Source organism: Podarcis erhardii, assembly GCF_964252035.2.
Source record: "Podarcis erhardii genome assembly, chromosome: 9".
NCBI classification, from domain to species: Eukaryota; Metazoa; Chordata; class Lepidosauria; order Squamata; family Lacertidae; genus Podarcis; species Podarcis erhardii.
In genome coordinates this window covers 8381372-8408612 of record NC_138512.1, presented here as the reverse complement: position 1 = coordinate 8408612, position 27241 = coordinate 8381372, and the positions used below count along the sequence as shown (strand labels likewise).

The 27241-nt window shown below is 42.5% G+C and overlaps 1 protein-coding gene across 6 annotated transcripts in view; it reads left to right on the top strand.

Moving 5' to 3' along the window:
* LDB2 (LIM domain binding 2) overlaps positions 1-22903 on the top strand; it is a 241628-nt gene extending 218725 nt beyond the window's left edge. For 4 of the 6 annotated variants that reach the window (XM_081876409.1, XM_081876413.1, XM_081876414.1 and 1 more), the window contains 3 exons: positions 10154-10277; positions 11341-11495; positions 20860-22903. In XM_081876409.1, coding sequence (XP_081732535.1) covers positions 10154-10277; positions 11341-11495; positions 20860-21090 — 510 coding nt within the window. In that variant the 3' untranslated portion in view covers positions 21091-22903. Of the gene's footprint in view, positions 1-10153; positions 10278-11340; positions 11496-14011; positions 14155-20859 lie in introns of all 6 variants that reach the window. The other 2 variants (XM_081876412.1, XM_081876410.1) reach the window with 2 other exon arrangements.
* Positions 22904-27241: the final 4338 nt, after the last annotated feature.

Genomic DNA, 27241 nt, shown 5'->3' with positions numbered 1-27241 from the left:
GTTGCCTGGTGTGCCGTGGGAGGGCACACTCATTGAAATTAGAATTAGACTTTTGCCCCCCCGCCCGCCTTCAGAAGAGGTCCAGGACCTCTTTGCTCCCCCCTGCCTGCCTTCCCGGGAGAGCGGAGAAACGCAGCGTGTTTCTCCGCTGTCCCGGACAGCTTTTGAAGGCAGGCAGAGGGGAGCAAAGACTTTCGCCCCCCGCCCGCCTTCAGAAGAGGTCCAGGGCCTCTTCTGAAGGCGGGCGAGGGGCAAAGGTCTTTGCTCCCCCGTGCCTGCCTTCCCGGGAGAGCGGAAAGTCTTTGCTCCCCCCCTTCAAAAGCCGTCCGGGACAGAGGAGAAACGTGCTGCGTTTCTACGCTCTCCCGGGAAGGCAGGCAGGGGGAGCAAAGACTTTTGCCCCCCGCCAGCCTTCAGAAGAGGTCCTGGACCTCTTCTGAATGCGGGCAGGGGGCGAAAGTCTTTGCTCCCCTCTGCCTGCCTTCAAAAGCTGTCCGGGACAGCGGAGAAACACGCTGCGTTTCTCCGCTCTCCCGGGAAGGCAGGCAGGGGGGAGCAAAGACTTTCACCCCCCGCCAGCCTTCAGAAGAGGTCCTGGACCTCTTCTGAAGGCGGGCGGGGGAACAAAAGTCTTTGCTCCCCCCGCCTGCCTTGAAAAGCCGTCCAGGATAGCGGGAAGCGCTTCCCTGCTATCCCGGACTGCTTTTAAAATGCTGGCGGTGGGGAGCAAAGCCTTTCGGCCCCCGCCGGCCTTCCTGGACCTCTTCTGAAGGCCGGAGGGGGGGGAAGGCTTTGCTCCCCACCGCCAGCATTTAAAAGAGGTCCCTGGAGATTTCCCTATAGGCTTTCTTCTTGCGAAGCAAGCCCATAGGGAAATTCATCTTGCAAAGTGCCTCAAAAAACGGAAAACCCTTTCGTCTTGCGGGTTTTCAGTCTTGCGAGGCATTCGTCTTGCGGGGCACCACTGTATATATAGTCAATATAGGCACAGAGTTAATTTTTTAAACATTTTCTAATGGTGGTGTGCCTCGGGATTTTTTTCATGAAACAAGTGTGCCTTTGCCCAAAAAAGGTTGGGAAACACTGGTATAGTTTCATACCCTACTCTTGACAGTGCATATCTATGAAGGTCCCAGAACTAAATCTCAGTTCTCAGGCAGGGAGAGGTCATATGGGAGAAGGTACCCTGTACTTAGAGGTCAAAACCAGCAACTTTAATTTAGCGCAGATATGAATTAGAATTAAATGGCGCTCTTGCCACATTGGTGCCATAAGCTTCTGGTGAGATGGCCAAGGACAGAGCTGCAGTCTGTACCCGATGAAAACTCTGCAGTAACCAAGCTGAGAAGTCAACAGTGGCAAAATTTTGTAATTTGTTATTTGATGAATAAAATGGTTAAAAGGCAGATTGCCTGAAAGTTTTATGTGATCAATTGGGAGGCTTAATTGTACCCTTAATTGCTTTTTGCTTTTTGTCGTGGTATTTAGGGAATTCATATTAAAAAGATCACCAAGTACCTGAAATAATAGTAAAGCGTGTTCTCATTTCCAAGCCACCACCCCTGTTGTTGGGCGAGTAAGGCTAGATCGTCTCTAGCAGATCACCCGCCCACCCTCCCTAATTTTAGGTCTCGTGTGTTGACCTTGCTATGCCTGTCATGGGGTCGTCTGCTTTGAGGCAGGGGCCTGGTAGGAATTTTGTCCATTTGGCTGATTGGCTGGTGCCATTTGGTTTTTGCCTTCTGCGTAGCAAATCGTCACAACTTGTAAGGTTGCGGTTAGACATTGGTTAAAACTTAGTTGGTGGAGGGGTAAGGGTTGGCTGTGCCTGCCCCTCCAATGCTGCTGCTGCAAGGGAATTCCGTTAAATCCAGGGGTTTGCCATGCTTTTGTCTGTATCCCCGGCAAGGGGCTAGGGCCATGCAAGCCCCTGGAAGCATGTGGGGAGGGGTGACGGTATGGTGCCCAGCCCCATTCTCTCCCCAATATTATTTTCCCCTACTGGCTTTCGCTGGAATCCGGAAGTCAGTTCTGTCCCCAGGTGAGGGGACAGATAGGCCTAACCAATGCCTAAGCAACCACTCACATTCATGTATGTTAATGAAGTTGTGGCCAAAATTATGCCAAAAACCTTAAACAAAAATTCTGTGTGATGTGTGCTTTATTTGGGGGGGGGGACCTTGACACGCAATGATCTTTTATGCCATGTGGGTGCAGAATAAGTGCATTCCACCTTTAAAGGACAGTCGTGTGTGCTGGTCCTGCCTCCATGCTACAGATACTCGTCTGAAGAGAGTCATTTGGACCTCCAGTAATCCTTCAGATCAAATCCACAGCTTTGGGGCTCCATTTGGCTTGAGGGAGAGGTCCCACTTGGGGCAGACCTGTTGCATCTCCTGTCTCTCATATGCCTGTAGAGCGAGCGCATTTCATCGAAACGTTTTAAATTTGCCAAATTTCACTTTGCCTGAACGCTTTGAAGTGTGCTTGAATTATTTTATTTTTTTATGACTGTCATTTGCTTTGGATCGGTGGTGACCTGAATCAGGCAAGCCGCTTTCTGGAGTCTTCCGTACTTCAGCTAGCTGCCAAGGACACACGTCAAAAGTGACAGTGGGAGCGTTTTTATAGTCGGAGTGGAAAGCTGCAAACAGATAAAGGTCTAATTGTTGCACAAATAGGAAAAGCTGGCAGTTTGCACATCAGAAGCATCAGGTGTTAGGATTTGAGTCAGAACTGCTGAATAGTGGATTGTTTGCCTTTTGGAGGAATTGAGAGGAAGGAAATGTCACACACGGACACCATGTGATGGGAAACAGCACGCAGGGAAACCAACCTTTTTCCCGTGCTGTTTCCTTTAGATACCGATTGCACGGGAATCTCTGCTAGGTCACAAAACATTTCCAAAAGGGAGTAGAAGAAAGCTTTTTAATCTGTAAAGGTAATCAGGATGCCATCGCTGAATGGTGATACTTTGAACCAGCTTCGTAGAAGAAAGGAAAGCACTGGTTGTAGCAAATTGAAAGGACCAAAGGCAAGATTTAGGTCTTAGTTCCACGGAAGAGTCCCTATTGTCTATGCAAGTGATCTGAGGTTCAGCTCCAGATATCTCTAGTTAAAAGGAAGTCAGGAAGCAGAGCTAAGACATGGGCCTATTGGACCATAGGCAGTACACAGCCCGAGGGACATTTGTGTGTCATGTTCACACTTTAAATTTCCAGACCATGTACACCATGGCTAGGCAAACTAAGGCCCGGGGGGCTGGATCCAGCCCAGTCGCCTTCTAAATCCAACCCACGGTCAGTCCGGGAATCAGCGTGTTTTTACAGGAGTAGAATGTGTCCTTTTATTTAAAATGCATCTCTGGGTTATTTGTGGGACATAGGAATTCGTTCATTTGCCCCCCAAAAATATAGTCCAGCCCCCTACAAGGTCTGAGGGACCAGTGGACCTCTGCTGAAAAAGTTTGCTGAACCCTGATGTACACTTAAAAATCTTATGTGTACAACATCAAAGTACATAATGTGAAGAGGCCTTTATGATATGTTACTCCCATGCCCCAAAACACTGTCTGTTTGTCTGTCTGTCCATCTAATCTTTCCGTCTGTCTACTCAGTCTCCCAATCTATTTCAATTTGTACATAAAGCACTCAAGACAGGGGGGAGGTGAGAGAGAGAGAGAGAGAAATCATTTCCAACCATCAGTTCCATGCAGCAAAATCCAGAACTCTATAATATCATGTAATACAATTATACATATCTAATCTGGTTGTGATATTAACTTCTCTGTAAGGTAGGTCAGTATTTATATACCCAAACTGCAAATGCAGAACAGGGATGAAAAAGTGGGTAGCTGGCTATGGTCTTGTTTCTTTATATTTTATATATTTTAGGCTTTCTTACCTCACTTTTCCAACTCCCACAAGCTGTCCAATGCAGCTTACAGCTAAAATACTAAAATATAACCATACACATTTGCTTTTCCAATAGCTAAACAAGCATTTCAACACACACAGAGAAGGAGAGAGAGAAAAACGGAAAGGATAAAAACAAATCAGGCAGCAACCAGGCCTTGGGGCTTGTCAAATTGAAAAGCTTTCAGGTGGTGTTTAAAGATGGTCAGCATGAGAACCAAAGAAACCTGGATGAGGATTTTCACACTGTAGACTCTGCTAAAGAGAATACCTCCTCGTGTGTTACCATTAAAACTGAGCCTCGAAAGGCAGTGGAATGCAAAGAAGGGGGTCTCTGCTGATGAAATATATGGATTGATCGACTAGTTCATAGTAGGGAAGATGGCACTTAAGTATTCATATCTCAACCTCACACAAATTAAAAGATGGTAGCCAACACTTTGAATTGGGCCTGGAATCGGAAGCCAACATTGTTGCAACAAAAACGCAGAAAACCGATTCAGTCAGAATTCTCACTGCTGCATTCTGTCCTAACCGAAGTTTCTGAACAATTTCCCAAGGTACATAATGTGTGCTACACTAATTTGATGAGCTGTGGCCTCCATACCTCAGGCCACCTCTATGCCAGGAACGGATACCTAAACTGTATAAGCACACCCCTGGCCCCAGCTACTACCTGGCTATTCAGGTACACTTGAAAATTGCAAACCTTATCATTCAAGGGGAGCGTTACCACATCAAAACCAGACTGAAGCCCATACTGAACTGAAGCAGTTCTCCTGGCCAGTAGAGTCTCTGTCTTGTATGGATTAAGTTTCAGTTTGTTGCTGAACCTGACCAGAGCAAATGATTCAGGGCAGTGGCTGTCTCCCAGACATATGATGAAAACGAGTGATGGGGGGGGGGTATCCTATTTTCCAGGGGCAGTCCTAGATTTACAGAAGCCATCCTGGTTTCTGATTTTATCTCAGAAGGTCCCATCCCCCCCATTTTCATCCAATAAATGTCAGAGGGTATGGTGTTATGTGGCCCCTGAACCAAGGAGATAAGTAACTATACAGCCTGTAGAAGACATCTGAAGGCAGCCCTGCATAGGGAAGTTTTTAAATGTTTTATTATGGTTTTTATATATGTTGAAAGCTGCCCTGAGTGGCTGGGGCAATCCAGTCAGATGGGTGGGGTATAAATATTATTATTATTATTATTATTATTATTATTATTATTATTATTATTAGACCTCTCTGTTTTCATTGGAGAAATGTTGGAGGGTATGATGGCACTGTACTCCAAATTTCCAGATGGCCACAGTGGTTTCATGTAAATATTAAAGAGCATGGAGGCCAGGACAGAATTCTGCAAGACAAGCCTGGCCAAAGTGTCTGGAAATTCACCAGCACCACTTGGAATCTAGCCTCTAGGAAGGACTGGAACCAAGTCCCTTTGCAGACAATTTACAGTAGGATAATTAATATAGTCTGAGAGGTTCAGCAAATCAAAATCCCTCTACCTACTTTCTGGCAAAGATCTCAGAGTGGCCAATGCCATTTCAGTCAGAAAACTGCACTTGAAACTGGAGAAATAGATCTAAATTCTGTCAGAACCATCTCGAGTTGGAGTAGCCGCCACATACTTGAGCATGTTGATCTAACATGGGGTATTGGAGAGCTAGTGAGATTCATAGCAAATATTACGACAGAGGTAAGATTTTAAACTAGTGTCTTACCAGCTACAATATACAAGCTATTTTAAAGTTTAAATTGAAGCTTTCAAAATGCAGTTTTAAGCTTAAAGTGCAGTTTGAGGATAGCTGCATGTTAACTTCATACCCTCCAACATTTCTCCGATGAAAATAGCGACGACCTATAATAATAATAATAATAATAATAATAATAATAATAATAATAATAATACTCTGCCCATCTGATCGAGTTGACCCAGCCACTCTGGGCAGATATAAAAACATAGTAAAACATTGAACATTAAAAAACTTCCCTAAACAGGGCTACCTCCAGATGTCTTCTAATGGTAATATTGTTACTTATCTCCTTGGCTCAGTGGTCACATAATTCCATACCATCCAACATTTCTCCGATGAAAATAGGGACAGCCTAGGGAAAAGTGGGATGTGGGTGGTGCTGTGGGTTAAACCACAGAGCCTAGGGTTTGCCAATCAGAAGGTCGGCGGTTCAAATCCCCGCGATGGGGTAAGTTCCCATTGTTCAGTCCCTGCTCCTGCCAACCTAGCAGTTCAAAAGCACACGGTGCAAGTAGATAAATAGGTACCGCTCCAGCGGGAAGGTAAACAGCGTTTCCGTGCGCTGCTCTGGTTCGGCAGAAGCGGCTTAGTCATGCTGGCCACATGACCCAGAAAAACTGTCTGCAGACAAAGGCCGGCTCCCTCGGCCAGTAAAGTGAGATGAGCGCCACAACCCCAGAGTTGTCTGCGACTGGACCTAACGGGCAGGGGTCCCTTTACCTTTAAGGAAAAGCAGGACATTCCAGGATCAAATCAGAAACTTGAATGGTTTCTGTAAATTGGGGACTGCCCCTGGAAAATAGTGGCACTTCGGTCTGTAACGCCTATGCTAAAATTGAGAGCCTAGATGGCTTGTTAAACTTCTATCTGTTTCCACATTCTGTTTATGCTGTACAAAATAGATAATCAGTGGTTTAGTCTGAGAAGGTGATCTTACATATTTCTCTGAACTCTGGTTTAGAGGCTTCAACCATCTGATGTCACATGTATTTATTTTATTTATGAATTGTTTCCCATGAGACATCCCAGAGTGATTTGCAATATATAAATTTATAAAACAGTTACATCTATACAGTAAAAACAGTTAAAACAGTTGCGTATATGAAAACAATTTAACAACTATATTTATTTACATAAACAATTATAAACACCACGCACAAAGAACCAACTCAAGTCCAACACAGTTACCAACTGGAACGAAGATCTCCATCTTTATTCCAGATTCTGCAAAGACATTAAAGAAGATTTCTGCCTGAAAAATAGTCCTTCTTGGGGCAATTTTGGTGTAATGTAGTTTGCATCCCTTTTTAGGAGAAACTTCATAGATACACAATCCATACACTCTTATTGGTATGATCCTGCTCATGCACTGCCAGTAGGCTGCATCTGGTTTAAGCAATATACAGAATTATGTCTTTCTGGTTTTGATGCTTTTTTAGGATTTAAGGGCTGTTTCCATTCTAGGTTTTCAATTTAACAACTTACAGGATTTTAAGGGGAAAATATACTTTCAAGAAATACACTGAATATACTTGCCATATGGCATGCATATTATTATTTTTTTAAAAAAAACCCCACTGTATTCCTTGCTTAAAATGCAAAGGCCAACCAAAATGAATTAGCTCACTTGAAAGTACTGTAATTTGCATTTCTCTTCCACGCCAAGTGAGGGTTTAGGTTCCTTAGCTGAGTTATTTCTGCCACCTGGTGACCAGAACTGGTAGAATTACAGTAGCTCCAATTTCCAATGGAAATATAGGAATGATTGAAGACAACCAAAATATGAATGAATATAACCAACCGAGAATGTAAATATTAGTTCTGTACTCCAAAAACTGATCTATTCTTATATGAAATCCCAAATGACTACAGAAGAACTAGCAGACATAATACATTGCAAGATGGATCTGTTTATTAATTATAACTCCAGAGCTGGACATTTTTATTATGGCAGAAAAATGTTTCTCTCTATATATCTGTAAATAAAATTAGTACATAAACTTAGAGATCTGGGTTATTTTAGGACAACCTTATTATCGTGAGTTTCGCTTGTGTGATATGTTTGCTAATCATAAATGTAGCATTAAAAAAAAATGTTTGGCAACAGGCAGGGCAAAAAACACACAATTGCTATAAAAATACAAAACTGCCGATCCAGCACTACAACCATACAATCTAAATTTAAAGAGAAAAGTCTGCAGCAAATACTAATCAACCTTTCTCAAGTGAATGCTCCAAAGAAGGATTGCTTTGAAGTACCAAATTGATTTTTCTGGGCAGCCCATTCCAGAAATGGGTTCCCTCAGCTCAGAGGGCCTAGGTAGTTACCACCTACCTCACCTCAGAATATGGAGGCACTCACACCTGTTGAATGGGCAGCTTTCTGCCAGAGAAGACCATCTTTCGAATCCCGAGAAATTAGGACTTAAGGGCAAAACAAATGCTGCAGAACGAGGGTCAAAACCTGAGGTGGTAGCATAGATTGCACCATCACTTCAGGTTGCAGGTGGGAAACCACGTTGAGTTATTAGGTAACAAGAAAAGAAAAGTAGATTTCTAGATGTTTCAGAAAGGTTCGAAGCAGAACATGCCCCCCCCCCCGAATGTCCAGGGATGCTCTGTTAGGCTGAAATCCTCCTCATAATGGGTGAGTTAAAATCTGAGGCTGATGAGCAATAGCTGGAATGGCTAGATAATAATAATAATTTTTTATTTATACCCCACCCTCCCTGGCAAACCGGGCTCAGGGCGGCTAACACCAAATATAAATACAGTAAAAATGTTCAAAACGAAACAAAACAAAACGAAAAACACCAAACAAACAGTTGATTAAAATATAAGTTAGAATACAGTTTAAAATGCTGCTTAAAATGCAGCCTTGTTTTAGTGGTAGCCTATAGAACAAAGCCATAAGGGGAGAAAACGTCAAATATTCACCGGGGCCAACTATCCATGCTGGTCCTACATGGGCCAGCAAAAAGAGCCGAGGGAAAATTTATATACAAATCCCATATAAGGGGTTCCATTAATAAAGAAATAAATGGGGGGGGGGATAGACTGAGTCCAGCCCTAAAGCCCTGCGGAAAGATGTCAAATCCCGCAGGGCCCTAGTCTCTTGTGACAGAGCGTTACACTGGATCGGGGCCAGAGCTGAAAAGGCCCTGGCCCTGGTTGAGGCCAATCTAACCTCCTTGGGGCTCAGGACTTCCAAAGTGTTGTTATTTGTGGACCTTAAGGCCCTCCATGGGACAGGAGAGGCGGTCCCGTAGGTACAAGGGTCCTAGGCCGCATAGGGCTTTAAAAACGAAAGAAAAACGAAGCCCTCTTCACTCCCTAGAACCCCCATGCTCCTTGTATGTGTGAGCCCTGAGCAGACCAGCACCTCCTCGCTTCACCCCACTTCTGGTGTGCTCACCCTTCTGACATCCGTGAAGTTAGAGTGGGAAGGATGGTAAAAAGGGCACAATCAGAGAAATGGAATGAAAGAGAACTGGAAGACGGAGGCAAGGAGTAAAAAGATGGTGGAAGCTAGTTATAGAAATAGGGATGGATAGGAATGGGAAAAGGAAGAGTCCTTCAGGGTCAGAGAAGGGAGTCGCATAGCAGAATGAACGGGGAGATTACAGAGGACTAAGACTAAGGGGACAGACTGAGGAATGCAGGGTTTCTGAAAGCACAGATTGCAAACAAAAAGAGATGCATAAGCCTGTGTATTACAAAAAGTAAAATGAAAATTGTAGGCGAAGAGAAATAAGTTATCCTTGAGATATGAAAATGTATGTTTCATTCCATTCTTTATACACCTGTACAACAAATTAACACAGGTTACAGTATTCTCCAGGAGATACAAAAAGGATGCATTTCCATAAGAAAAAAAAACCACCTCCCAAATCCGCAGTTGGGCAATAAATTTATTTGAACCAACCAAAATGTCACAAAATAGGGAGCAAACATTTGAGTTTCCAACAACTCTTAATCTGTTAAGACATTGCACAAAGCTGAAAATGGGGGGGGGGGGGGGAATAAAAAGCAAAAATGTTATGGCCATAGTGTCGGTTTTTAGACTCAGTTCCAAGATGAAAACTGCAGACTATAGAAGTCTCCATGTGCTGCATGTGTCAGCTTGCACAGCTAGAATTCTGGGACAAAGAAGCAATGGCTACTGCCTGTTTTTGAAAGCACAAGCACTGGCTATTACCCCAGCCTCATCTGCTCAGAATACAACTCAAGCCAGAGAAGAAATTGAGTTGTCCTGCTCACCTCATATTTGCGGCAAAGCTGCATTCTAGATTCCTGAGCCCAGAAATGTGAGCTTCAACAGCGTCACTGCTTGAAATGCATATCACATAACTCTCTGTTTAGCAGAAAGCATAGGAACCAGAGACTAGGGCGATAAGCTGAGTTTCAATTCAGACTAGAAGTATGTTTTCCAGCAAATGCAATTCCTTTTAAATTTGCTTCCCTGCCTCCTTTCTTTTTGCAGTTGTGTGTAATATTGGAGCCAATGCAAGAATTGATGTCAAGGCATAAAACCTATAATTTAAGTCCTCGAGATTGCCTGAAAACATGCTTGTTTCAGAAATGGCAGAGGATGGTGGCGCCTCCAGGTATGACGCTGTACATTTCCCATAGACCTTTGAGAGAGTCCTCGCCACAGAAATGTTAGCTCTGGCCAGATCCATGTCAACCCATCACTTGGTCAGCTAACACTATGCATTGCCAGATGTAGTAATTAATTGGCTGAAGGTGTCAGGATCAGGTCCCCTTGGCAGCAGAATCAGCAGCAGCCATTGTCCCAGTGGAAGATGACTGATGGGTGTCTGTGAGGAGAATCTGCTCTGAAGAGGAGCTATGAGGTGAACGACTCCACTTCACACCACCTCAGGGAGCTATTTGGGTTTGAGATCTATGAATGGTTAGAATGCTATATCAGAAGGACCGAACATTCTTTATGTATGCAACAACGGCAGCAAGGATACTCATCGCAAAAAAATGGAAAACTCAAGATCTACCCACACTGGAAGAGTGGCAGATGCAACTGATGGACTATATGCAACTGGCCGAGATGACTGGCAGAATCCGTGACCTGGGAGAAGAGAAGATGGAGGAAGACTGGGAGAAATTCAAGAAGTATCTACAAAAACATTGTAATTTGGTTGAATGTTAAGAAGGATGCTAGATTATAAAAAATTGGCCACCACTAAATTAGATTTGAAATTTGATGATAAGTGAGACTAAAGAAAATATAAAATTTTTTGGAAGAAGTGCTAGATTATATTTGAATGTGTGGATATGAGATTGTAAACAAGTTGATAATTTGTTTGGAAAAAACTTTTAACGATGTAAATGGGAGCGGGAGACGCGAGGGAGTCCAAAGAAGTCATGAAATTATGTCTGTGATAGAAGTAAGATTGTTTATTATTTGTGCATTTATATTTAAAAACTTTAATAAATATTTATAAAAAAAAAAAAAAGAATGCTATATCAGAATCATACCCCGTAATTTAAATTTGCTTTGAGTTCTAGGCTAATGTGTCCAGTGCTTAGCAGATTCGTTCATCAGGCGGGAATTTTAAACCAGGGGAGGAGAATGCCGTTGTTTGTCACTCTCGTTTCCCCTGCCCGCTCTGAGAGCTGTCACTCATTTTCTCTCCCGTGTGTCTACTGTAGCAGAGCCTACAAGGCAGCCAGCAACCAAACGGAGGAAAAGGAAAAACTCCACCAGCAGCACGTCCAACAGCAGTGCCGGGAACAACGCCAACAGCACCAACAGCAAGAAAAAGGCGGCGGCGGCTGCAAACCTGAGTCTTTCAAGTCAGGTACCTGTAAGTTTCACCTTCCTGTTAGGCCTCCATATAAGATGACAACCACACACAGACACACACAGAGACAATTCACCTAGGCCAAGAGCCAGGCAACCATAAAATGGTTTCTGCATGTGTACTGCACTTTTTAGTCCCCCCTCTCGAAACGGCATTTCTGTATTCGGCCCAGAAATGCTTCCATTCACTTCTCTGTAGATGAGGAAAGCAAAGCTGATAAATGAAAAGGCAATCCATAGGCTAGAAAAGTGGCTAAGTCAGCTCCTGATCCTAGACAGTGCTGAGTATTGTGAGAATTTTGTTCTTTGCATGTGCCATATACAGGTGTTCCTGTGAACATTCAGCAACAGCCTCTGGTGTCTGAAATTTCCCCAGGTGTTACCCAAAAGTACTTTTAAGCATAGCTTTGGAAGCATAATCACTAAAAAATCACTTAAAAACAAGAAAGTCGAGATTATCAGGGAAGTGTTTTCTGTACCTAGAGCTATGTTTTTCTTGCCTAAAACTGAGACACATCTGCACTCCTGGCATTACTCGTCAGCCCTCCTTCTCCTTCCAATTAGTCAGTGATTACCTCCCCCCCAAGAGACGCGGGTGGCACTGTGGTCTAAACCACTGAGCCTAGGGCTTGCCAATCAGTAGGTCGGCGGTTCGAATCCCCGCGACGGGGTGAGCTCCTGTTGCTCGGTCCCTGCTCCTGCCAACCTGGCAGTTCGAAAGCACGTCAAAGTGCAAGGAGATAAATAGGTACCACTCTGGCGGGAAGGTAAACGGCATTTCCATGCACTGCTCTGGTTCGACAGAAGCGGCTTAGTCATGCTGGCCACATGACCCGGAAGCTGTACGCCGGCTCCCTTGGCAATAAAGCGAGATGAGCGCCGCAACCCCAGAGTCGGCCATGACTGGAACTAATAGTCAGGGGTTTCTTTACCTTTACCTTTAACCCCCCCCCCCATGACAAATTATGAGAAGAGAGTCTCCTTCTTGCCAGTGATAGCTGCAAAGGTATGCCACAACAACAACATATCATTTATACCCCACCCATCTGGCTTGGTTTCCCCAGTCACTCTGGGTGGCTCCCAACAGAATATTATTATTAATAAAAATAATAAAGCGATAAAACACCAAACATTTAAAACTTCCCTAAACAGGGCTTCCTTCAGATGTCTTCTACAAGTCAGATAGTTGTTTATTTCCTTGACATCTGATGGGAGGGCGTTCCACAGGGCGGGCGCCACTACCGAGAAGGCCCTCTGCCTGGTTCCCTGTAGCCTCACTTCTCACAGGGAGGGAACCGCTAGAAGCCCCTTGGTGCTAGTTCTCAGTGTCAGGGCTGAACAATGGGGGTGGAGACGCTCCTTCAGGTATCCCCATGAGGAGCCTGTTGGACAAAGAGGACATTTCCGACATCTAGAAAATAATCTGATCATGGAAGAAAATGACTTCCCAACCCCCATCTAGGAGCTTCAGGAAATGAAGCTTTAGTTCTTTTTAAACAATCTAAGCCTCTCCCAAGATTTTGTTTGTTTTACCTTCTATAATGAATATATTGTGGAAACTCTTAAGCCAGGTTCGCATCACACAGTGGTTGACCAACTCCATGAAATGTGTTGCTGTTTATGAAAAAGCTTTTTTAAAATTATAGTGCATTTAGAAACTGATGGTTTTCTGAACTGTTGCCTGTTGTCCCATTTAGTTGGTTTGTCCTTCATTTGTTCCTTGATGCCCTGGCGTAAGCCCTTTGATATTCCCCATTACTGGTCTGAGCAGGTGCCCCAGTCTCAATCAACTCCACATCCTCAGCTGTTTTGTAATCAAAAGCTGGCAACTATTTTTCCCGTGTGTATATTTTCCATGCTCCAGGGATTATGGACCTGCTCTTTGAACCAGTTTGTTTTGGGTGGGGGGTAACACTAAACGTTACTTGGAACAGGCCATTTTCAAGTTCACCATCCGTACACAGATAGCGATTTTAAAAGTAGAACAGAATGGAAACATAATAATATCGATTATATTCATGAAGAATCCATTCACCTTACAAGGTGGTTGTGTGCCATATTTACGATGGACCTGCACATTCTGTTTTTTATAACTCAACAAGCTGCCATGGGGTTGATTGAGGGTAAAAACAAAGAATTTTTTCCACAGGTGTGGTAACGTAGAGAGTTCCAGCAGTACAGCTGCCTTTGGCCACACTAAACCAAGCACAGCCTTCAAGTGGGGTCTTGCTCATAGCTGTCAACTTTTCCCATTTTTTAAGGGAAATTCCCTTATTCCGAATAGGATTCCTCGCATGAAAAGGGAAAAGTTGATAGCTATGGTCTTGCGGTGATACACATTTTGCAAGCATAGACTCACATGTTCGTACACTGACTATTCCTGTTTGTAACCATGAAATGAGCGGATGTAGCTGAATTTTGCAAGCTGCTGTGACTAGCTAGCCCTTAGCTGTGTGTGTCCCCTGCAAAAGAAAGCCCTAGGGTTTAATTCTTGGATTCTGCTTCTCAATCCATGAGCAGGAGTTAGGAGCACTCCAACGCTGCAGCCTCAACCCTGGGAGGGATGGAGCCTTGTGTCATTCGACAACAGTAACCCCTACTGACCAATTTAAGGAGAAGCATTGAGGGGCTGTAAAAGGAGTCACTTCCAGTCCTCTTCAGAGGTTGGTGGCTATTGCACTAGGGAGTTGAGATGATTTGGTGTGGAATTAATTGGCGGGTGTCTTTGGCGTTGCTTTCCAAGGAGCAGAGGGACCCACTGTGGGGCAGAAACAATGCAGCTGAGCCGAAGAAGTGGACAGAGCTTCACTGAAATCAACTGGAACATTAGTTGCAAGTCCAGTTGATTTCAGGAGGACTTGACACAACTGGTTTCTCTGAATCAAGACCACAATGCGTGTGTTTTTCTTTCTCTTGATTGGTACATGGAATGAACACAGGGCATTTGCATCTTGTAATGAAAGCTTTTCTATCTTTATAAGATCAGATGCCAAGATGCAAAATAAAGCTGTGGTGTAGCTCCAAGGTAGACAATATATTCTAGCTAATGCAAGTAACCTGCTGCCATTGATTGTGGAAGTTAATAATACAAGTGGTTAAAATAAATCCTTCTGATAACCACTGGCAGTTGACACATTATGAAATGATCTATTCATTTAGTGGTACTTTACCATTCAAGCAGCCCTCAAAACTTTTGATTGTGAGGTAAAAAGGTAAAGGGCCCCTGGGTGGTTAAGTCCAGTCGAATTTGACTATGGAGTGTGGCTTTCAAACCGAGGGAGCTGGCGTTTGTCCACAGACAGCTTTTCCAGGTCATGGGGCCAGCATGACTAAACCACTGCTGGTGTACAGAGGACCATGATGAGTTCCAGAGCACACAGAAACACTGTTTACCTTCCTGCCAGAGCGGTACCTATTTATCTACTTTCACTGGCATGCTTTCGGACTGCTAGGTTGGCAGAAGCTGGGACAGAGCAACAGGAGCTCATCCTGTCACGTGGACTCGAACTGCTGACCTTCTGATCAGCAAGCCCATGAGGCTCCGTGGTTTAGACCACAGTGCCACCCACTCCCTTGGTTTTGATTATGGACCTTGGCGGTGCATAAATGCTGTGGTTTTTGAGCTGTGTTCTCCAGAAGAGCAGTAATGACAGACGTGTGTCTCTGAAAGAACTTGCCCATCCATCTTCTCCTGCAGTGTGTAACCACAGGAGAGTGTTGGTGTGACCTCTCTGACACACTCACAGTTGCTTGCGAGGGGCCTAGTTAGACTGCCAGGGCTGCACATGAACTGTGTGTGCTTCAGAACTTCCTGGGCAGTCTAGTCAAGGCAGAAAGGATTCCCGGAAGTTCGAAAGAACCACTGCATTCATGTATCACTGTGGGTAAATAATTCCATGTTTTCCCTCATAAGTTCTTGAAAGGGGCTGCCTCAGTGGGCATAGCTCCAGCTGCTCTCCAGCCGTAGTACCCACAACCTGCCCCCCTCCAGAAACCCACAAAATGAGACATGAGTGGCAACAATTTCTGCTAGATAAGTGAGCAGTTGTGTGCCCTTCCCTCCACCGGGTATTCTGTATGGACTAAACTGGTGGTGATGCTCATGGGCCTAGGTGCCTTCAAATGGGGATTAATACCAGAAACACCATAACCAGACACTGGAGAGACCTGTCAGGAGTAAGTATGGACCAATGGTACCAAATAGTATGGGAAACAGCCCTACTAGAAAAATTTACCAATAAACTGAAACTGACACGGGGACAAACAGAAGAAGACGCCTTTTATGGCTCCCCTTTATCACATACACAGCCCAACAAAACAATGACAATAATCCACCAACAGCATACAAATCAATATGGCTAACCTGATCCAAAACACCCAAACCACCCCACTCACACACGAAAACAAAGACCACCACAGCCAATCACAAACAAACAGCCACACCCTAGGCCAACCCCAACCTCTCTCACCACCAAAGAAACACAAGTGAACAGCACGAGCAACGCTGACACCAAACCCTACATACATTAAGCAAAATAGAAACATCGTCACCCGACCCCACCCCACCCATCTTCCCCCCCCCATGTCTCAACAAATGAAACTGATTTGTAAAAATGTTACATGGAAAAAATACAAGAGACATTACACATACTTCTGTAAATCAATCAATCAATCAATCAATCAATTGGGATTAATACCATGCCCAAGGAATACAGAGAAATAAATCACAGACTGAACGACTCTGTATGTGGTTTACAAAAATTAATTAACAAATTATGGCATTTTGACACCTTCTGATACATGAAATCTTAATAATATGTACAATGCCCAAATAATAATGACATGCGCAGCTCAGTATCTCAAAGACAAACAGTCAAAATGTTCCTGAAATAAGTCCATGAGAACAACTCTCTATATGGATACTTGTGCTGGTGTGATCCCAATGGAACTCTGAGAACGAGATATTCAGATTTCGATCTCTGTTTTGTGAATCTTCTGGTTGGCCCGAAAAGGAACTCTAGATTACAGTATATATAGCATGTGTATAAGAACCTCATTCAATGCAAACTTCAGATAATGACAAAAATTCTCAGCATAAGGAAAACTCAATGCATTATTACACTTGCATACAAGGGCAATTCAGCGTTCCACTAAATAATTCAGCTCCAACCTTAGAATGGCACTGTGGGGATTAGGCAAATTGATGGAGCCACAGAGCTATGAACCACAAAATCAAAATGAAGCCTCTCTTCTGCTCACAGGCAGGGCACCATCAAATACCAGTTTCCAGGGCATTAGCAGGAGAAGGCAATTGCCTTCAAACTTTGTTTGAGAGGACAGCTACTGTTTGAAACAGGATACTGGACTCCAGCAAGGCTCTTCTTATGAAGTCCTATGTGCAAGGAAGTCCTGATTCACACAGTACTACCCTCTCTCCTTTTTTGAGAGGGAAGGATTGTAGAAGACCTGAGTCATCTGCCTTTAAACACATGCACCTCTCACTTTTGTTTGGCTCACAATTCCTTTTCACTGTCTTTTTATATACGGTAACCCACCCCTCACCCCAGTCCTTCTGATGAAGGGCCAGCAAAAAAATCATCATCATCATTTTAATGCAACAAACCATGTGTTTTTAAATATTGCTCCATCTATCAGTCCTTCTAGGTTTGTTAATTAATTTTCATGCCTCCCTCTGATTTCCTACCCTCACGCCGCAAAAAAAAATGTTTCCACTCTGGGTTTTTGTTTTGTTTTTAAACTATTTACGAACCTTCAATCTTGAAATCACATATGCAAATATTGTAATTAATTCTAGATATCCTGAATTTTAGAAGTAAGCCACCGCCACCTTCCAGTAGTTTCCAGAGAAAAGAAGACCACGAAAGCAACTCAGAATCACTCCTTTGTGATGCTGGTTTGGTCCTTGCACAGAATTTTCTCTTCTCTCTGCATTGAATCTCTCTACAAACTGTTGCAAACTGGTGGCAAGACTGTACTTTAATTAACCACGCCCCCTGTTTAATTAGTTGTTTCGGGTTTTGTTGTTGAAAATAGTTTTGGTAAAATAAAATAAAAAATACTTTATTTACCTTGAAGACATTTTATAACATACAAAAGAAAATACCCACTCACCCCCGGTGGGCCTTTCTGCCTCTGTCCCAAGACACCCACAGTCTAAATGTCAACAGAGGGGTTGGCGGAAGCACAGTTAATATCTCCAAGGGGAGAGAAACTTTCTTCTTCTTCTTTTTCAATTTTTTTTATTGATTTTCCAAAATTTTAAAACAAACAAACATAAATCTTAATTATACTTAATCCAATCTTAGTAACCTTGTTACGTGACTTCCTCAAATCCCCCAGCTAAATTTCAATGTATATCATTGTAACAGTTTTCCAAAACTAATTTTCTCATAAAATTAACTTAATCACTTAACATCTTTCTTTTCATTTTAAATTTAAACATGTTATTCTCTAACATTGCATATTTAAATCCTAAGCCTATCTGGCATTTGCAAGTTTTTCCAATTAAGTTATCTTAACATATTTGACTAAATACTCTTTGAATTTCATCCATTCCTCCTGGTATTCCTCCTCCTTCTGGTCGCGGACTCTTCCAGTCAGGCGGGCTAGCTCCGAAAAGTCCATCATCTTCATTTGCCATTCCTCCACTGTTGGGACTTCTTGTGTTTTCCAATTCTTAGCTAACAAAATTCTAGCTGCAGTTGTGGCATAGAAAAACAATCTAACGTCTTTCTTGGGCAATTCCAAACCTGTTATTCCAAGAAGAAAGGCCTCTGGTTTCTTAATAAATGTATATTTCAACATTTTTTCCAATTCATTATAAATCTTCTCCCAGAAGTTTTTCACCTTGGGGCAGGTCCATCACATATGATAAAAGGTTCCTTCTTTTTCTTTACATTTCCAGCATAGATTATCACTATTATGATATATCTTTGCTAATTTTACAGGAGTTAAGTACCATCTATACATCATTTTCATAATGTTTTCCTTTAACACTGTACATGCAGTGAACTTGACCCCCTTCCTCCACAATCTTTCCCAATCTTCAAACATTATGTTATGTCCCACATCTCTTGCCCAATCTATCATTACAGATTTAACTTGTTCCTCTTTTGTATTTCACTCCAACAATAGATTAAACATTTTAGACAAGTTTTTAACTTTAGAGTCCAACAACTCTTAAGACTAGTTTGAGATATCTGTGGGGTTTTAGGCCTAGAGGTGGCACCTCAAAGATGTACTGACTGAGAGGGAGTTCAGGAAATAAAAGGGCAAGCGGGGACAATAGGTAGAGTTGTTATAGATAATACTAAGATGTTCTGAGGCAGTTGGGGCTGACAGTATTGGTGAGAGGTCCAGACACTATGACACCTTCCCTTGCTTTTAACACAGCATTTACAACTGAATTATTTTCACCATTCAGTCCCTTGCAGGGTTTGTTAAAATGTCTGTGTACAAATATGAACTTCAGCGAGGGCTGAATCACAAGAGGCTTGCCAGTGACACTGCGCCAAAAGATGTGCCCCATAGATAGGTTCTTTCCACTGAATGCTGTGGTTAGAGAATCTCCTTTAAGCCGTGAGCTCCAGAAATCCCTCTAGTTCCTGTCTGGCACTCTTTCTTAGTACTCCATGCTAGCTAAAGATCAGCGGAAAACCATTGATGTGCAGTTGTATTTGTGGTTATGTGAAAGGACTGTTTGCACTCACAGCAGCAATGGGACAGATCCTTTTCTTCTTGCCCCTTCCGGCTTTTGACAACTGGTAGCTTCATCGGTGTAATTATAATTAGCGTTCCTGTCTTCCTTTTCATGGTACCAGCTGGACAGATTGGTCCTCTCATCGCACAGATTGGCAGCCGCATTGCCTACACACAGAGAGGTGACAAACACACCACAAAATAGCAGATGGCAGATCCAGGGCTTGTTGGCAATCAGGGTTTCTTTTTCCTTTTTGCTAATTACTTAATTAGTAATGCAAATTGTCAAATCAGTGTGAACATTGTTTTTGTGGGTTTTTTTTAAAAAAGCTCTACCTAAATTAATTACCATAATTAAGTGGTGAGATGTCAAGTGAGTTGCTTAGGGATAAGAGGTGCTGAGTTCTGTGTTCCAATGGCTGGTGCATTCAAAGTAGCATTTGTGAGCTTCATTTTAGCTGCCGTAGTCAATGGCTAGAGAAATAAAGCAGAGAACCTCTAGCATAATCCATCTGGAAGTTCTCCTCCACAAGCCCCCTTGAAATGAATGGGAGTATACATGAGGACAGCAACGGCTCCTCTTCATTTCAAGGGTATTTTGTGTGAGGGAAACTTACAGATAAAGTGTGCCTTTAATTTGAACGTCTAAGTGTTGACACTTCACTCCACAAAACCTGAAATAGAAATAATTTACTGAATTGGAAAAGGGTCGCTAAAATCATTTTAAGCAACTGTTTAAATCCTTTCAGTGAAAGATATTTTTTTAATGCACATTTTTTCCACCTGTTACCTGCTATTGTCTGTATTTTGAACTTGAGAGTTAACAACAGACAAGAGATCTGAGCATTAACAACAGAGTAGAATCCTACCACAAGTTTCTACATCCATAGGAAGAACACTTTGTTCCAATTTTTTTGTATAATAATTTTAGTCCATTTTAATTACAATAATCCAATAGTTGCTGCATTAACACAATACCGAATCAAAATACAATCGAAAGAGCCCATTATCCCAACCAAATTAAATAATTTTGGGTGACTTCCCGTGTGCTGGGTTTCAGGGTACAAAGTTCTCATTTATTTCAGGTTCCATAATCTTGTTTAACCCAATTCCAGTGGTTCTGATCTTGATCCTTTATTTCATTTTGTTCCATTTTTGAGCCTTACTATTATGAAGGGCACTGTATCAGTGCACTACAGTGGTGCCTCGCAAGACGAAATTAATCCGTTCCGTGAGTCTCTTCGTCTAGCGGTTTTTTCGTCTTGCGAAGCAAGCCCATTGACGGCTTAGCGGATTAGCGCTATTAGCGGCTTTTAGTGGCTTATTGGCTTAGCGGATAAGCAGATAAGCGGCTTAGCGGCTTAGAAAAAGGGGGGGGAACCCGCAGGAACTCGCAAGACATTTTCGTCTTGCGAAGCAAGCCCATAGGAAATTCGTTTTGCGAAGCACCTCCAAAACGGAAAACCCTTTCGTCTAGCGGGTTGTCCGTCTTGCGAGGCGTTCGTCTTGCGGGGCACCACTGTATATCAATGGGGCTTGCATTCAGAGATACTTCTATGAAATGGGTCACTGATAGACCAATGGCTATGTTAGGCGTGGGCTTTTTTTTCAGACATCTTTATATAACAGGTGTTGGGTGCTTTTCACAGGATGTGATGGTAGTCGGGGAGCCAACGCTAATGGGGGGAGAATTTGGCGACGAAGACGAGCGACTCATCACAAGGCTAGAGAACACGCAGTATGATGCAGCAAATGGCATGGACGATGACGAAGATTTCAACAATTCACCTGCGTTGGGGAATAACAGCCCGTGGAGCAGTAAACCTTCTGCAAACCAAGAAACCAAGCCTGAGAACACAACACCTCAGGCTTCCCAGTAAGTTGCCTGAAGCAAGTCACCATTACTATATCACAGCATCCTTTATGACGACAATAACTCCCAGTTTTCAACAGATGTAGAACCTATTTCTAAATGTGTACAGCTCTCTCTCTTTTTTTAAGTTAGGAAAATAATTTATAAGCTTCCAGACAGGTACCTTGGAAGCTCTTGCACATGACATGATACTGACACTGACCTCAGTGAAAAGAACTGAATATGTAAGTAGCACCTCATGAACATTGATGAAGACTCACATTTCAGTGGAAGATTCTTCCCAACTATGACCCCCCCCACTTTATCCTTTAAAGGCCATATCTAACAGAAGACCATTAGTGATCAGGATCTATTGGCCGTTTTAAAAACATGGTGAACAAAATACATCCTCTTTTCCAACTTGCTCCTGAGGAGGGGTGTGTGTGTACACACACAGTCATACCTTGGATCTCAAAACGCCTTGGCTCTCGAACAAATCAGCTCCCGAACAATTGAAACCCGGGAGTGTTCCGGTTTTCAAACGATTTTTGGAAGCCAAACATCCGGCGCAGGTTCCCGCGGCTTCTGATTGGCTGCAGGACACACCTGCAGCCAATCAGAAATTGTGCCTTGGTTACTGAACGGTTCCAGGAGTCGAATGTACCTCCCGGAACGCATTCTGTTTGAGAACCAAGGTAGGACTCTGTATGTGTGTGTGTGTGTTTACATGCAGTTTCCTTCCCAGGTTAGCCATTTTAAAGGGAGGAAACAAGATAGGATGGAATGTGGTTAAGAAGAAAAGCTGTGCCCTAATAGGTTTTGTGTTTAAGACCATGAGACCATGTCCATGAGAACAGTGATTCTGCCTCTTAAAAATACGTCCCATAAAATGTACAGATATGAGCTTCCTGGAGTATCAGTGTTACAAATCCAATCGCCCACACATTGCTTGTTACAAAGTACAATTTGTGAAATTAAAAATTATAAGGCCAGCAATATTGACTGATCGGAAGGAAATTGAAATCTGATCCAGACTTGGTTCTGATCCAAAGAAAATTGACATCCCACGTAGGAGCTGTTCGGCTAACAGCATCCTTTAGACAAAGATAACAGGTGAGATTTCAGATTTCCGTCATGGGCTACGTGCATGAAAATCTGGCTGCTGGATGGTGAAGAGGAGGCAGCTAGGGATATAATGGAGTATTGCTCTTACCCAGATTGGGGCCTGTGCTGCTTTAGTGGTCCCTGAAGAATTAACTTCTTAATTGTTTCCTGGCACAAATTGGGGCTCTCACTGCCCTTGTTTCTTCCCCTCGTTGGTGCTGCCCTCCATTTTTTATTCTAGCAATTTTAAAAGCCCACTGCTTTACATTTGCAACTAATTACAAAAGCACCAAGACAGCTAAAAATGTAGTTTTGTTTCATCAAAGACCGGGGGGGGGGGGAATTGTGTGGAGAAAGACACCCATTCTATATGAGAGTTTATGCTTTGTAAAATTGCTGTGGAACTGAATTTTGAAAGCCATGTAATCCATTCATTTTGTGAGCAGTTTAAACAAAGACTATTTTTTGTGTTTTTATTATATCTTAAGTTTATTTTGTTGTTCTTTCATGCGATATTTCTTGTATAATACTTTTGTAAAGCCCTCCAAACTAATTTTTGATTCCGGTATATTTATGTGAAACTTTATAAAATAAACTAATTTTTTTCATTTACATATTAATATGTTCAATTCATCATGTAAAAAAAAAATAATACAGCGAGTCAGTGTGTTATACGATACAACTGTATTTTATGTATGCTTTGCCAATATGTGTGCCAATAAACTGTGTTAACAGAAGGGCTTTGTGTGCTTCCTTATCAACAGAATACACACACGTTATTTTACCAGGGTGAAACATTTGAGCCACCCATTTTCACTTTTGTATAGCACATGTTTCTTCTAATGACTTTTATGAACTTACGGAAGAGAATCAACCATTAAAATGTGGATTTAACAGTATTACAAAAAGTAGGATGCTGCAGAGGAGAATTCAAATGAGAATTCGTCATGCATTTGTCATTTGAATTCTACTCAATATTGATCCACAATAGATTCCAATGTATAGTTAGCAGAGTAAACACGTTCCAGGATTCCCAAAAAATAGACCAGAGGCAATTGTATTTAATCGAGCAGAGCTTTACTGCTGCTGAAGGCAAATGAGTATAATGGTCACAAATCCAATACGTTCAGGACTGGCACTGTCCATAAGAAATCCATTTGCAGCAGACTTAACTTTAACTTAAAATAACTTATTGTAAGTCTAAACCTTAACACTAAGCGTACCACGTACAGAACACCACACCCGAAGGAAGAGAGATAGAAAGAGAAAGTGAAGCCCAGGCTCCTTCTGGCCTGACTATTATGGTCTGCAAGACCTTTGCAAAAGAGATGAGCGAACCAGTTTAAGCCAGCTGTACTCAGCTTCTCTGAAGGAATATCCCAAACATCATGAACTTTCTGCTTGTTTCTTTCACACAGAGAAGCTTCCAGAACCCTCTTGAATTAAGTTGAATAGGAAAGATCTCTACACATCAAAAGAAATGCAAACTGACAGCATAATCTATATGTAATAAAGGATCGTGAATTGACGCCACACAATGGATTTGCAAATCACTTACAAGTAAAGTCCAATGTTTATAGGTCTCAGTATATCCTGGTTGTAGCCCAGTTTATTTTTCCTTTGATTTTTAGCTTACTTTTTAAGGTTGATTCCAAGCTTGGGCAATCTCACACACCCCCTGGTCAAAAGCAGGGACTGGAAAGAGGCATTAATAGTTATCCATAATGTGGCAGTATTGAGTTTGCATTGAATTGCAATGCATTGTATTGCATTGTATTGAGTTACAGGGAACCAGGCAGAGGGCCTTCTCAGTACAGTGGTGCCTCGCAAGACGAAATTAATCCGTTCCGTGAGGCTCTTCGTATAGCGGTTTTTTCATCTTGCGAAGCAAGCCTATTGACAGCTTAGCGGATTAGCGCTATTAGCGGTTTAGCGGCTTTTAGCGGATCAGCTGATAAGTGGCTTAGGGCTTAGGAAAAGGGGGGGAGGGGGGGAACCCGCAGGAACTCGCAAGACATTTTCGTCTTGCGAAGCAAGCCCATAGGGAAATTCGTTTTGCGAAGCGCCTCCAAAACGGAAAACCCTTTCGTCTAGCGGGTTTTCCGTCTTGCGAGGCGTTCGTCTTGCGGGGCACCACTGTAGTGGCACCCACCCAGTGAAACGCCCTCCCACCAGATGTCAAAGAGAAAAATAACTACCAACCTTTTAGAATACATCTGAAGGCAGCCCTGTTTAAGGAAGCTTTTAATGTTTAATAGGTTATTGTATTATAGTGTTCTGTTGGAAGCCGCCCACAGTGGCTGGGGAAACCCAGCCAGATGGGAGGAGTATAAATAATAAATTATTATTATTATTATTATTATTATTATTATTATTATTATTATTATTATTTTCCATTCTCATTTTCCATATGTTATCTGCGCGATCACTTTGTGAAGTTGGCTGGGCTGAGAGACGGTGACTGTCTCGAGATTTCATGGCTGACTGGTGACTTTAAACCTGATATCGTAGGTCCTAGTCGACTTAGCAACCTTCCACCTTATTCCCTGTTCTGGAAAGAAGATGTGCAAGTAAATAAGATGCAAGGAGGAGAATAATCTTTTCCCATAGGTGTGGGCATTTGTGGAGGCCCTAGTTAAGAATCCTGTGTTGCACCTTTAAGATTAACTATTTCTGGCTGCAATTCTGTACATCCTTACCTGGAAGCAATACCTGTGGACTCCAGTGAGCCTTTCACATGAGTAATGTATAGCTTTGGGGGCATGAACCTGCACTAGAAATTGTGGCAGCAATTCTGAGACAAGGTAAGATGCTTAGTTAGGTGTTAACTGGAACGTTTAAGTGTCCAATGTTTCTTTGCAAAGGAGGGGGAGAGCGAGACAATGAGAACAGGTGGAGACCACAAAACTTTCCTCCCAGCAGAGAAGCAAGGGTGATGGCAGACACTTCTGCTGAACCAATGTTAAATAATCCACTTTTCAGTTTAGTTACATGCAGTATTTTTGTAGAACTGCAGTGCTTAAGTGAATACGGGATCTATGCAAGGAAGAAAACCAGAACTATTCACGTCCCCGTGACCTCATTGGCCATGCCCCCATGACTTCTTGCATCCTCTGAGCTTAAAAAACAAAACTTTAAAATTTCACAAAAGTAATTCCATGTCTTGTGGCACAAAAAGCTGACTTCTGAGATCTATATGAATAATGCAAATTAAGCAAATATATATATTTATCCTATCTTGCATTTGTAAAACTTGTTCTGCTCATTGAGAGGTCTAAAGCACTATGCAGATTCTGAAGCCGTGCTCTACTGAGAATCTTACCTGGCTTCTAAGTTTTCATCAGACATTCATTGCCCATACATTTCCAGACTTATTTGCAAACACAAAGGATAGCATATTGATTTAAAGCAATCAAGACGAGTTGAGATTTGCAGGAAGTTGAGTTTACCACATTCCACATGTTTTCTAGAGAGAGACGCAAGGTTTGGGTACGTCTTGATTCTAAACAAAACCGTTTGCAGTGTATTTCTGTTCTGTGTGTTCCAGAGGTGCTTTCATTCCAGAGGGAGCCAGTGTGGTGTAGTGGTTAAGAGCGGTAGTCTCGTAATCTGGTGAACCGGGTTCGCGTCTCCGCTCCTCCACATGCAGCTGCTGGGTGACCTTGGGCCAGTCACACTTCTCTGAAGTCTCTCAGCCTCACTCACCTCACAGAGTGTTTGTTATGGGGGAGGAAGGGAAAGGAGAATGTTAGCTGCTTTGAGACTCCTTCGGGTAGTGATAAAGCGGGATATCAAATCCAAACTCTTCTTCATCTAATTTGTAAGAGACAAGCTGCACATTATGTAGATTGCAGTGGGTCGAAAAGACGTGAGAATTCTGGATTTGCATCACTTCAAAATTCAGGTGGAAAGTTAAAAAAACAACTTCCCAACAATAAAAACAGCACCATCACAAGCAAATCTGCATGTAGAAATCTAGAAGAACAGAGCTCCCTTGTCTTTGTATTCAGTACTTTTGTTGTAGAAATTGTTGTAATTGAATCCATAAAGAATAAGTATTCTTCAAGCCTAAACCCTGTAGGCCACATTAAGTGTAGTGTAACATTTTTTCAAAAACAAACGTATTTGAACCCATTCACAAGAATGGAGCTAAATGTCAGTAATAGGTGGGGGAGGGGAGTGAAAATGACTTTATCAGCTATTCTAACCTCCACCCCCACCCCAATAAATTATTAAGTCCCAGCCCAAGCCCATTAATGGCTCACCATTAACAGGGCAGCCATGAAAACGTTCCAATTATTATAATCTTTTCAAAGGCTAATAATCTGCATGTGCACACATTTAGGAAGCCGTTTTTTATTATGCATTATGATGACTGACGACACCTTTTGAATTTTTAAAAAGATTTAAAATGCAATGTTGCCACTGCACTTACATTTCAGGGAGGCTGAAAATGTGGAAACATAGCAACTTTTCAAAATGCACACTTTTAATCAACCTGTAAGAAGACTCTGCCGTCCTTCCATAATATATCAGGGATTAGGGCCTGACGTATTTAGATGTCAACTTAAATTTAGGTGCCCAAGACAAACCCCCTTTGGGTGTAGAAACTGAATTAGCAACCTCACCCTTACGAATCATTGTTCTGAACTTCTGCACAGACACAGCAGGTCAAAAACCAGACTGAGGAATATGCAGGAGTCATGGAATACCTGCACTGGGAGCAAAAGATTCCAGTTTCAGTTCTTAATATCTCCAGCTAACAAGATCCCAACTAACAGCACAGCTCAGAAAGACCTTGCACCTGAGTTCCTGCAGAAGTGCTGGACACCTTTTATGATGCAGTTGGAGGAAGCACAGCAGCAGCTATAGGTGCACTCAGGGCCTAATATTAATAATAATAATAATAATAATAATAATAATAATAATAATAATAATAATAATAAATAAATAAATAAATAATTTATTTATACCCCGTCCATGTGGCTGGGTCCCCCCAGCCACTCTGGGCGGCTTCCAACAAAACACTAAAATACAATAACCTATTAAACATTAAAAGCTTCCCTAAACAGGGC